Genomic DNA, 13,506 nt, shown 5'->3' with positions numbered 1-13,506 from the left:
AGATGAAGCCAGTCTGCCAAGATGAATAAAAGCAAAAGGATGCCGTCGCAGGTCGCCGCAGGGGCTGTTTATTAGAAAATGTCATTGAACTCATCGTGCAAAGTTAATGAACGCAGCTCTTTATCTTGTACAAGTCAGCGGCCGGCGGTCCGGCTCGCCGAGGTTTGATGCGCCCGATCGATAAATTCTCTCATGTCATCAGCGGGTGATTGTGTTGCATCGGGGTAGGCTTCTGCAGATGACAAATGACGGCGTGTCGCTGTAGGTGTCGGAGAGCCTCCAGGTACGGATCGTGGCGGGGCGTCCGATTCACTGCCAGGTCCCCGGCATCGACCACCACCTGGTGAGCCGAGCGGCGGTACGCGCCACCCTGGAGGCCGCCAAGGCCATCGCCCTGTCGCACCTGGGGACGCTGTTTATCGCTGAGACGGACGAGAGGCGGATCAACCGCATCCAACAGGTACCTGTCCATCTACCTGACTATCGATCAATCTGTCTGAATGTCTGTTTAAATGTATTTGTATCTAATTGTTTTAATCTTCATCATTTCTGTTTATCTATCTGTTTATCTAATTGTAAATATGTCTATCTATCTGTCTGTCTGTCTCTTTTTCTCTTTCTATCTCCACCTATCTGTCATTAAGTACAGATTTCTCTCCAAGTAGATAAATAAATGTATCACACACACAGCATAATAAGGTAAAGATTTATGAAAATATAGCTTTAAAATACATCGATCTTCTGACGCAGTAGCGTAATCTCAGACTGAAAAAAAAAATAAAAATTGATCTTTGGTTTGAGTACATTTATTAAGTTCGGAGAAAGTTCCCCAGTAACAAATAGACATTTTAAACAAAATCCCTGGTGCCGCAATTATTGGCACACCTGCTGGGATTACATTTCATAGGAAGCCCTTTTCTGTTCCAGAAGGATGGCTCTTCCTTCCATTAGATTTATATATGGGCACTGAGATGACAACGGAAAAAGGTAGATACTGTGTCTGGTGAATCATTTCTGTCTTTATTCAGACACATATTTTAGATCATTATCCCGCTGAAAGACCCAGTCTCAGTTTACTGGTAGATATTTACTTAAAATATCCAATCCACCAGAGTCCATGATGTAATACTCTCTATATACAAGCCGCTAAAAGATAAAGAGTCGACTTGAGGTGTTGATCCGCATTTCAATTCTTCTTTTTTTTTTTTTTTTGCTTTGCACCAATTCCGCTTCAGTTGCACGTCGCCAAAAGCCCAAACTGTGAGTCGCCCCACAAAACCATGCAGTTCCAGTTAAAGTCGCACGTTTTCGTCAGTGACGGCGGGACGGATAACGCTCTTTACCAGACTTGTTTTGGAAATAACTCGGTGATATCTAGACAGCATCCGCTGGTTGTCACGGAGACCTCATGTCCTCAAGATGAAAGTTTTTGCTGCATTTCTCTAACAGAAAACTTTCAAGGTTAATTTCTCTCTAACCGTCTCAATCGCTGTGCATGGCGGGAAGCTAAATATGAGTCCACATTTTGCCCTGCTTGTTACAGTTGCTCAAAACTCTTAGAGTTTTTAAGAGTCGTTATATCCTGTTAATCATTTAGTATATAAAAAAAAAGAAATATCTTACATATTTGAATTGTTTGCTGTTTTGAAACTTCTGTGCTTCATTGCTTTAATACCCTGAAGAAACAAAACCACATGGATTGCTAATTAAATATCTATAGACACAATGAGAAAGTTTAAAAAGCTTTTAATTATACGAGTTGACCGTAAATGTGGCAACAGGGATTTTACTATAAACATTTATTTCAAATTTTCTCAATTTACCAGGTAGATTTATTCACATTTTCAGGTTTTGGAATATTTTACTGCAATCATAATCATTTTATTATAACAGCTGCGTGGTGATATATTAAGATGAAAAATGGTACAGCACTAGGTTGTACCAATATGTATATTGATCTGTTACAGGTTCTTGATGTCAAAAGTGATTTATCTATTCATACACTCGCACGTATTACATAATGCTACACCGCCACGAACAGCAACAGAAAATAAATACCCTTTGCAAAAAATAAATAAATAAATAACCTAGAAAAAGAAACAGCTCATATGGAGCTAATATTAGTAATCCATCAGGGCTTTTGACAGTAATTCAGCCTTTTGCTGACAGGCTGTTTGCATTGCAGATGCTTGTCAGCAAAGGCAGTGTTTAGTCTTTCACTGGAGTTTTTGGCTTTTTAGAACTCTGATTCACCTCTAACCAATAAAAAAATATATAAACCCAAAGGATGGTTTTGATTTAAAATAAAAGATGGGGTTTTTTTGTACATGAGCTAGCAGCAGGACACTACAGGACTGTAGCATTTTGGCTTGAACACCTCGGAAATACTGCCTGCTGCACTCAATCAATAGTGCCTTTGTGGCCTGCAGCGCCATGCTGGGTCCGTGTGGAGGCAGACAGGATCATAAAATGTCTCAGATGCCTTTTTTGATGGAGCTACGTTGGTAGGGCACTGAAAAGGTTTTATTTAATTTTTTTTTTTTGGTCTGCGTCTCACACGTTTCCTCACACAGCACATGAAAACTCAGAGCTAAAATAATCCGTCTGTAAACATTAAAACATCTAAGTGGGCGCTCACTTAGCAACTGGCGCGAGTTGAAGATTAGTCGATGCTTTCAAACCACGCTAAGTGGGGAAATAAAATTAAGAGAGGGAGGGAGTTTTAGTGTTTTTAGTTTGCGCTACGTGGGTTTGTGCAGCGGTTCCTGGTGTTCATTTAGCACATCCAAAAAAAAAAAAAAAGAAAAAAGAAGAAGAAGAGAAAACATGTCTGGCTGATGCAAATGGTGCGTAATCCAACATGTATTAAATTAAAAACGGATCGCATTGTCACTTGTGAGACGCGGTAAACACGCGCAGGTACACGCAATGATGTATTTCACCCGAGATGAAGAATGACAGTCAAATTAAATGCAACATTTCATGGTAAATAGCTGACAGCAGCTGCATATTGTCCTGTTTAGCAGCAAGTAGTGGTTTTTTTCTTTCTTTCTTTCTTTTTTTTAGCAGTTTAATAAGATTATTAAACGTGAGCGTGTGTTGGCTGCAGCAGGGTGTTTGGCACCGTGCGGGATCTCCTTGCACACGTCGCTCCGTCACACAGACTGACCCGGGGCACTCGGCCAAAACATCGCGGACGGCACATGCATAATCAATGCATGCTGAGTTTGTGCTCCAGTCTTTTATGCAGGGCAGTGGAGTTATTTAACATGCATAATCCTGGAGGCATTAAAACCGCAATTATTGCGCTACAAATTAGCTTCGCCGTAGCCGCGTTTGTTTCCGGGTCAAGCACAAATCGTGAGCTCTCTCTCAGCGAAACAGTTGAAGGATGAGCCTTTAAGAGCTTTGTCATCGTCAGTTTGAATCTTGGTTTTTTTTTTTAAATGAGTGCGCTTTAAGTTTTTACTCCCCTCCCGCTGACAATAAGAAAGAAAAGAAGAACATATTAAGGCAGCTCAAGGTGATTCCTTCCCATTTGTAGTTCAAATGTTCAAACCAGAGATTCGCTCATCCAAATTCACCGTCCAAGCAGAAGGTAGTCGAGGAGATCAATACTGCTCTTGTTTGTCAATTAATTACAAAGTCGAAGGCATGCAGCCGGTTAGCTTAGCCTCAAAGATGTGTGTTGTTTTGGAGTTTTTTTCTCAGTTTTTTAGCAGACATGTTGCTGTGTTTTCTGGCCAAACATCGCCACTCTGGTCCAATCTGTCCAAGGGGCGCTGTTCCAAAACTCTTAGATTTTTTTTTCCTATCCCCTCGTTTGCCAGACGCACTTTGTTTTTTGTTTTTTTGTTTTTTTTTTGCAAAATCCGTTCTGTCATGTTCTCCTTCAAGAGAAGAGGATTTTCCTGGAAATCCGTTCAAATGTCCCACATTTGTTTAGCCTCTTCCTGACTCTGCTGTGATGAATTCTAACATTGAATGAGTGTTTTGAGGCTTAATCTGCATGAGATGTTGTTGTTTTTTAAATTAAATATCACACAGATTTACCTCGGCGGGATCTCGATGAATCTTAAGCCTTGACAGGCAAGTTCATTAATAAATCTCCCACGTGTGAGTAATCTTTCTCACAGCAGAATGATTATTTCCAATTGTTTGGCATGCATAATCTCACCTGATTAATAGGCAGCAATTATTGCTCCTCTAAAGTTATTCCTGATGCCTTTCCACCTTGGAAACAAGAAAACAGGCAAACAGCTAAAAGTACGTCTTTTCTTATCATCATAATTTATACTGGAGTTCTAAGGACTGCGGGTTTTTTGTTTATTTTACGGGTTTTTTTGCCCAATACTTGTGCATTACTATAAATAACCTGGAGGTAACAAACGACATCCGTCTGACGTGACCTAAGTCGTGTTTTTTGGTGGTCTTTTTCATGGTGTTTACGGCTAATTTTATTTAAAAATCTTGCTCAAACCTGATCTCAATGTTGACAATTTTCTCACGTCAAAACTCGTTTTTTTTTGGAGCAACACCTCGGAGGAGATTTCCTTGAGGTGTAATAGTTTACACAGCAAGAATCTAAATTAAACTTGTCAGTTGCTCCAATTATCTTCTCACAGGCGCGTACACCTACAGCTCTTTCATCCAGGACAATAGGGGTAATTTGTACAATTTAACGTTGCATTTGTCAATCAAGTAATGAGCTGAGCCCTGCGCTCGTGTCACGCTGCTCTGATTTTGTTTTAAGTTTAAAAAAAATAAAATAAAAAACTTAATCAACCCCTTTTGTCATCTAAGGGGCATCGAAGAAGTATTCCCACCCTCACTTTTTGGCGTTCTTTCATTTTATTACAATAAACATTTATATATTTTACTGAAACTACAAGCAGAAGGCAAACACAATGTAGTGACTTGGTATAAGGAAGCTTGTGTGTTTTAAAGAATTTTTTTTTACAAATAAGCTTTATTAGATTTATGATGCAAATACATTCCACACAGACTCTTTGAACTAGTTTGTGTTCCAAACTAGTTCAAAGATGATCAAAAACAAAACTGAAGTTATTATTTTTGGACCTAAAGAGGAACGATCTAGAGTCAGTGCACAGCTTCAGTTATTACAACTAAAAACCAGCGATCAGACCCACAACCTGGGAGTAGTGATGGACTCTGACCTGAACAATCAGAGCCACATAAAGACAGTCACAAAGTCGGCCTTCTATCACCTGAAGAACATTTCCAGGATTAAAGGACTAATGTATCAGCCAGATCTAGAGAAACTCATCCATGCGTTTATCTTCAGTCGTATTGATTATTGTAACGGCGTCTTCACAGGCCTGTCCAACAAATCAATCAAACAGCTGCAGCTGATCCAGAATGCTGCTGCTCGTGTTCTAACTAAAACCAGGAAGATGGAGCACATAACACCAGTTTTAAAGTCTCTCCACTGGCTCCCTGTAGCTCAAAGAATAGACTTTAAAATACTGTTGTTAGTTTATAAATCACTGAATGGTTTAGCACCACAATACATTAAAGATCTGCTGCTGTTGTATCAACCTTCCAGAACTCTCAGGTCTTCTGGTTCTGGTTCTGCTCTGCATCCCCAGAACCAGAACCAAACGAGGAGAAGCAGCATTTAGCATCTATGCACCAAAAATCTGGAACAAACTTCCAGAAAACTGTAAAACAGCTGAAACACTGACTTCCTTTAAATCTCTACTAAAAACCCACTTGTTTAGAGTTGTATTTGAAACGTAATCAATTGCAAATTTATTGACGGAACCTGACTTGATGTTGTTTTTATTGTTGATTCTATGTTGCATTGTGTTTCTGTGTCTGATTTGATGTAAAACACTTTGAAATGCCTTGCTGCTGAAATGTGCTATACAAATAAAGTTTGATTGATTGATTGATTGATTTGATAACTTCTAAAGTTGCACTTTGTTTTATATCAACCACAAATGCAGGCCACTGAATTATGCTTCACTTTGTGTTAACACGTCACACAAAATTACATTGTGGTTGTAAGTAAAGCAGAAAAGTAGGAAGAATTCTGAGTTTTTGCGAGGCGTTGTATGTCTCTGTTTTGCAAAAGAAGCGGGTTTTTTTTATTAACCCAAATCATTTGTTTACACCTCAATGTTGCGTAACGTCATTCTGTGTATCATTGTACTCCCTTACAGCCTTTCTGTGTTGTTTGAAGAGCTCAGAAATGGAAAACGTTGTCCGTTGTGATGATTTCCGCACCGGAGTGACCTTTTGCGAACATTTTTTGTGCTTGTGTGTGACGCGTTGGTCTCTGTCAAACCCGCAGGTGTCGACCAACGGGGAGATATCGATCATCTCTGGAGCCCCGACAGACTGCGACTGCAAGATAGACCCCAACTGTGACTGCTTCTCTGGTGGGTCAGCACGCAGACGCACACAAACACACACAGACAGACAGACACGAGCGCAGGATTAGGTAATGTAAGAGTATTAGATTAGGTCTAATAGGATTACAGCCCTAAAAGAGAGGGAGGGGGCAGGGGGAAACAACATTTAAAAATCAATTCCGATCATATCTTCCCTGGTCTGGAGGATATTCAAGTTAAAAAAAAAAAAAAAAAAAAAAAAACTGGACCATTTTAAAGGCTAACATGTTTTGAAATTGTTAGTATGTCTTGATATCTAGTGGGTAAATCTTTCAGCCTTTGGGTCTCAGCTGTCTAATAAATTTAACAGTGCTTGAGAATGTGTCTCCTTCTTCTTCTTCTTCTTCTTCTTGTCCATCTCCTGCAACGTTATCCCCTCTCTACTTTCAGCCTGCCTAAATTATTAAAGTCAGCTGGAATCCAACTGTCTGGGAGGGGCCGCTTTGACTTTCCCCCTCGGAAAAATACCGAAAATACATAGCAATGAGCTTTATGTAAATGGCGACGACACATATAGGAGAGAGAAGCAGCCATAATGTCACAACAGAGAATGTCATTTGACTAAGAGAGAGTACCTGGATGCAGAAAAATGAAATGTGATTTTTATTTTATTTTATTTTTTATTTTTTTTGGTATTCACCAGGAATTCTCCTCGCTGCAAAAGATTTAAAGAAAAAACAACCTGCAGCTAAATTTCAGGAGGAACACGCGTCGAGAGAAAACCTTTCAAATCCATTCAAATTACAGCTGGTGGAAGAAAAAGCTCCCTTTGTCGGCGATGAATGTTTTAACCGGTTTTGATGTCATCGAAGGGCACCTAAAAAAAAAAAATCGTGATAAAAGCGAAAGAGGAAAGGGCCCAACAAATAAGCAGATGTTCCTTTGACGGTTAGGCCGTGCTTTCATTGTAAGTGTCAGAGGATGTGATTTTATCATTTAATTCCGCTCATAAAAATCTGTCTCTTTTTCTACTCGGAGCGGAGGGAAGTGTCTCTGCCACGCCACAAGCCAATGGGCTGTAACCATCCCCATTTCTTGGATTGTACTTTGCATATTTTCAATCATGTCTTGCTGTTAACAGATGATTACTCTCTTCAGAAGCTTTCCGTTTTCCATCCCCTCCGCCGTAAACATCCCGCGTCTTTGAACGCGCGCCCGTCCACAGGCGCCAGATAGAAAAGCAACGCAAACGTTCGCTCCGTCTCTCTCTCTCTGCACGCGAGTGATGCGCATGCAGCCGGGAGATAAACCGCCGCCCCGCCGTCTTTACAGAGCCATCAGAGGCCCCTGTCCCCTCCGCTGACAGCATCTGAAGACCCTCACCCAGCCTGTTATACCCCATTGCGCTACCAAAAGGTTCCTGAACGCAACCCGGCCGCCGGATACCGCCGCCTGATAACTCAGAGGCCGCTATCAAGGTGGTCATCGTTCCCACTGCTCCGGGAATCGACTGTATCCCAACAAGCCTGACTTCTGAGCCAAAGTGATAAGAGCCTCCATGAGGTCTTCCTGTTACGTGACAGCTGCGTGTGCTGCTCGGGGGCCCGTGTCTTTCGGGGAAACATTATTACTGCTCCGTTTGTTTAGAGGTGAAGACGTTTTTATGTTCAACCCCGTGTTGTTGTTCTCATCAGGCGACGGAGGCTACGCCCGTGACGCCCGCCTCAAAGCCCCCTCCTCCCTGGCCGTGGCGCCCAACGGCACCCTGTATATCGCCGACCAAGGGCCGTCCCCCTGGGCTGGTGGAGAAATATGAATATGCTATGGTTGGGTTCAGGTGTGGAGCTGTTTGCTTGTGTTCCCAAATGTAAACGGCATGAAGCACAACATACATTTACACAAATTTACAAGTTTGAAAACAATTTATTTTTTTATCCCCTCTACATGCAGCTCACCTGTTAGGTCTTTAATACACAACAGTTGTGCAAATACCTCGCAAAAGTGTTCACATTACATAATCCAGACTCATTTCAGCATACTTCATTTTAAGAAAGCATCCACTTGTATGTAGTACATTCCTAATATAAGTCAGTTTCTTGTGAGGACCCAGGGGCGCCGTACAGGGGGAAAAAGTTAGGACAATACCAAGGGCCCCTGACCAACAGGGGGCCCCCCACAATTTGTTTGTAGAAATAAAAAAAAATGGGGCTCTGTCAATTACAAAATGAATCACTTTGTGTTTTCTAAAATTGTTTTTAGCAGGGGAAATTAAATGTTCCCACTCCCAGAACAAAAAACACAGATCCATATTTACCCTGAACCCCCCTGGATCTGCATGAAATGGTTGGTTCCTGCTTGGAGGCTTCATGGTGACGCTGTTCAGCAGCAGACAGTGGAAAACAAGAACGACTGTGGCGGTTACTATGCTGCCTAGAAAAATAATAAAGTCAGGTTTTCAAAAAAAATAGAGAAAAAGGCAAAAGTGTCAATTTGTAACAGTTTTTCTCTGAGAAGTGGGTAGACTGTGTGAGATTATCAATCATTCAGCATAGCTTAGCTTAGCTTAGCTACAGACTGTTTGCCTCCGTTTCACTAACATTTAATGAATTAAGGAAAGAAGTTAACAGACACTGTTTGTTCAACATGACTGAGTTTGACCTATTTCCAAAAAGATGCTCAAATATTGGCGAGACCTCTGACCCAAAAGCGGCTTTAGTTGTAATTGTAGTGAAATGTTTTTCTGCTCAAGAGTTGGAAAAAGTTTGGAAAACCACGTCTCATTTTCCAACCAGATCGATTGAGAATCCTTGGTGAGTTATGAAATTGTTTAGGGATGCTGTCCATCCGTTTGGCCGAGCCTGAGCTAAAGCAAATTTCTTTGCTATTTATTTTGCAAAGAAAATATCAAGAGTAAATGGATGTGAATACATTTTCCCTGCAGCCTTCAGATGCGTTTTTGGGAAAACTTTTCAAAAACACTGAAAAACCAACTCCTTTAGCTCCGGAAGCTCAGTCACACAGCACAACGCGTTGGTCAATCACATGAAATCCCTGTAAAATACGTTAAAGTTTCTGACAAAATATGAAAAAGTTCTTATGGTGTGAACGCTCTTGCAAATACTAGAGAAAGTTTGACCCAGTCGCGAACACAGTTTGTCTTCTTTGGTTTAGTGTGACCGTTAAATGTTCCTCCAGAACGTATTGGGCCTGTCTGATCGCTAAGCAGCTCTTCTCTCCTCGGTTTGATGATCCATACTTGGACGACGTCGGGTGTTCCAGCTGGTCAATCACCCCAAACACGCATCACGCTTCTTAATGGCTGCCTTTGACCGTGATTCTGCAGAAAATGTTTGGACCTTTCTTGTTTTTCTTAACTTAAAAGACTACAAGACGATCTGGTTCAGTGGGAGAGCAAAATAAAGACATAAATGTTCAATCAATACTTTTACTTAGTGCTCTGTTTTTATTATTATTTCATAAAGCAGTGTTGTAGAGAAAATCTGATTTTGTGATGATCAAATATTCCAGCCTTTGTTTCCCAATGATTTACAACACACTTAATAAGCAGCTGTAAGACACTCATTGTGATCGACATGTTCTGTTATTATTTAATGTTGAATTGATGGAACCTGAAAAGCCACACAAACTTAGACTCAACTTTTAAGTTTAATATATTTTTCTTATGTCTGGTTTATTTCAGAATTACTCTAGACGTTTTACTCTGACCCTTTTTTAGTTGTTAAAATGAAGCAAGTCAAGATTGGGGACATAAACTAAAACTGAAAAAGTTGAACTTATCTGAGAATAGAATCTAAAAGGCTTTAGTTTAAAAATCACTGAAAGTCTCAGCACCAAAATACATTAAAGATCTGTTATTGTTGTTGCATTAACCCTCCAGGTCTCGCAGGTCTTCTGGTTCTGGTCTGCTTTGCATCCCCAGAACCAGAACCAAACATTCATCTTCTGCCACCACAAATCTGGAACAAACTTCCAGAAAACTGCAAAGCTGGCGAAACACTGAGTTCTTTTAAATCTAAAGACCCAGTTGAATTTGATTAGCAATCAACATATTTGATGTGTATTTGCTTGATAATTTTGCATTAGACAAAAATGTAATGTTCATTGCTTGTTTCATAATTGACGTTTTTTTTTATGATGTAATGTGCCACACAATCAGACTCGACTCCACTTCCTCTCTGCCACAGAACGGCTCCCACATGTACACCAAGCACCTCATCACGGGCCACTACCTGTACAACTTCTCCTACGGGACGGACGGCCAGCTTTCGGGGATGACGAGTCGCGACGGGCGCGGCCTGCAGGTGCGGCGGGACGCCCACGGCGTCCCCCTGTGGCTGGCGCTCCCCGGCGGTCAGGTGTACTGGCTGTCCCTCAGCAACAGCGGCATGCTGAGGAAGGTCTCGGCCCAGGGCCACGACCTGGCCCACATCTCCTACCACGGCAACACGGGCCTGCTGTCCACCAAGAGCGACGAGAACAGCTGGACCACCGTTTATGAGTGAGCTTCTTCTTCTTCTCTTTTTGATTTCATTTGTGTTTTCTCACTCGACTCTAAATGTGTGCTTCCGACAAGAGTTCACAGGAACGCTGTGAAGTGTGAGTGCCATCTAGTGTTTGTTTGAGAATCTGTCAACAAAACTGTAGAGGCATTTTTATTAGTTTTTTATTTTTGGAGGAGTATGGGGGGAAAATTTTGGGGGATTTTGATCACATGCATTTGCTTTGCTTTGCTTCGTACTGCGCACACGCTAAACCACGTGTGTGTGTGAATTATTCACACTGGCAGCTCAGTCTCTGTCTCAAACTCCACAGCTGGGTAATTACACTTATAAATCATAGTTGACACCTAGCCTGTGCCAATAAAAAGGAGAGGAAAACAGAGGGTGTATGTGTGTGTCTGCTGGAGTTTGTGTATGACAAACCCAGAGTGACTCTTATCTGCATTTTGTGTGTGTGTGTGTGTGTGTTTGTGTTCCCTTTCTAAGGTATAGCAGCGAGGGGCGTGTCACCAACATCACCTTACCCACGGGTGAGGTGAGTGGTTTCCACGGCAACCTGGAGCGCTGGTCTCGAGTGGAGGTCGAAGCTTCCAACCGCGAGAACTTTGTCACCAGCACCAACCTGTCTGCGAGCGACACCATCTACACGTTCAAGCAAGGTGAAGCCAGACATTCACTTCTTTTTCTTCTTCTTCTTGTTTTCTCTCTTTTTTTTTGGTTTTTTAGAAACGACAGAAAATGTTTAATTAGTTCAATCGAATTAAAATTAAAGCGGTTTGAGGCTTATCGCAACTTTCGTGCTGACAGGCTTGACGTGAAGGAAATATTGAAGTGCCTGTGACCCCTTTACGTTCGCCACAGATCTGGTTGATAAAGTTTCTGAGTCATTTCTGTAAGGGGGACAGAAAACCATAAATGAAACACACATTTAGAGAGGGGCAATGTCCGTAAATCTAGACGATTTTTGTCATTCATTGGAAAAACACAAAATCTAATCATAAGATAGTCCAAATATCTTATTAAAATATCTTATTGAAATAAGACAAAACTGACTTATAAGTAACTTTTCAGCAGAATATTAGAGCTTGTTTTGAGTCAGTAATTCCTTAATATTGATTAAAAAAAGTACAAATCCTTTCACTTATGATGAGTACTTTCTCATCAATATAGAGGAACTGTCGACTTTATACAAGTTATTTTGCTGAAAAATTATTTGAGAGTTAATTTAAACTTATTTCAAGTGGATTTAGATATTTCCAGTAGAAACAAGACCACAAATACTTGGTATGATTTTGTGTTTTTCTCTGTTTTTCACATTTAAACCACAAATATTCAGTTCTACATGACGGACCAACACAAGGTGGAGCACACAGTGAGTATGAAATGACAGGAAATGGAAAAATGGTTTTAATTTTTTTTATTAATAAAATAAATACAAGGTCCATTTTTGCTAAATAAAATCTTGTGCCACAGGTTGCCAAAACAAAGGTTCAAGAATCTGCTGGCGGAAAACTATTAGTCACAGGATTTCACACGTTTGAATAGTGGCGAGTTCAAACCCTGCAGGGGAAACGGCAGATTTTAACCTTTTGGCCCACCTGGGAAACTGTGTGGCAGAAAAAACAAACACTGTACGACCACCGTGGGACAAACATGGCGGTGTCAGCATCATGCTGTGGGGAGGCTTCCCTTCTGATGTTTCTGGAGAGCCAGTCTGCAAAGAAAATGTGTGAACGTTTCAATTAAGAAACAATGTAAAAGCTGCTTTCAGGTGTTGAGATAAATCCTGACAAAAACGTTTTTACGTTTGTGGATGTAAAGAAATGTTAAAAGGAATTTATCCATGGTGGGTTCAGTTCAGATTCTTCCTCTTTATCTGGACTCATCTTGTTGGGAAACCTCCTCTTCCTCCCCTTTATTAAACTCCCCATCTGAAATTGACCTCCTTGCGTTTTCAGTGGGAGGAAGAGGCGATCAGAAGAAGAAGAAAGAAGAAAGGGCTATTAATGAATTCATTCCTTCCATTGACGGCGAAGGAGGGAGACAGATTCCGACTGACTTGTGAAATGTCTTTACAACAGCTGCGGGCGGCGGTGGGGATGAAAAAAAAAAAAGAGGGCAGAGATGAGAGGAGGAAAAAATGAGAGTGGAGTGGAGGAGCCACTCATGGGAGCAGTTTCTTCTCATGTCAGGCCTTTAATTGCTTTCTAGCGGTTGACACAATGACAGCAGCACTGCGGAGACGGGGCGGGGCTGCAATCGTTCACTTGTGCACGCTCACGCCGCGACGACGTGACTCAGCGGCTGGGGGGGGAGACGTCAAAATGACCCTCCGATACACACAGTCCTTTTACTCCCACCTGCCTAAGCTGTGCGTCTCCGCCTGCCTCAAAGGCAACAATAACCATATGAGCTGAAGGATTTTAATTTTAATTTTTGTTTTTATATAGTAGCAGTGGGAATAGTCAGAACTATCTGGTTTATTATCTGCATTAAATTTGATGGGTTAAAAGTGTATTTTTCATCATTATTTGTCCTCTTTTTTTTTTTATGAATTGTGTTCTCAGGGCGAGTAAAGACGTGACGCAAAGTGATAGCAGCACGTCTGAAGATCAGGGTGAAATATGACT

General features: G+C 41.2%; 1 protein-coding gene across 1 annotated transcript in view; it reads left to right on the top strand.

Moving 5' to 3' along the window:
* tenm1 (teneurin transmembrane protein 1) overlaps positions 1 to 13,506 on the top strand; it is a 277,903-nt gene that overhangs the window by 242,347 nt on the left and 22,050 nt on the right. The window contains exons 25-29 of the mRNA XM_044127788.1: positions 266 to 460; positions 6,317 to 6,404; positions 8,051 to 8,154; positions 10,562 to 10,875; positions 11,363 to 11,535. Coding sequence (XP_043983723.1) covers positions 266 to 460; positions 6,317 to 6,404; positions 8,051 to 8,154; positions 10,562 to 10,875; positions 11,363 to 11,535 — 874 coding nt within the window. The remainder of the gene's footprint in view (positions 1 to 265; positions 461 to 6,316; positions 6,405 to 8,050; positions 8,155 to 10,561; positions 10,876 to 11,362; positions 11,536 to 13,506) is intronic.

The sequence above is a fragment of the Gambusia affinis genome, linkage group LG09 (assembly GCF_019740435.1).
Source record: "Gambusia affinis linkage group LG09, SWU_Gaff_1.0, whole genome shotgun sequence".
NCBI classification, from domain to species: domain Eukaryota; kingdom Metazoa; phylum Chordata; class Actinopteri; order Cyprinodontiformes; family Poeciliidae; genus Gambusia; species Gambusia affinis.
Note: the sequence above shows the minus strand (reverse complement) of the source record. Positions and strands in the feature narration are given on the sequence as shown.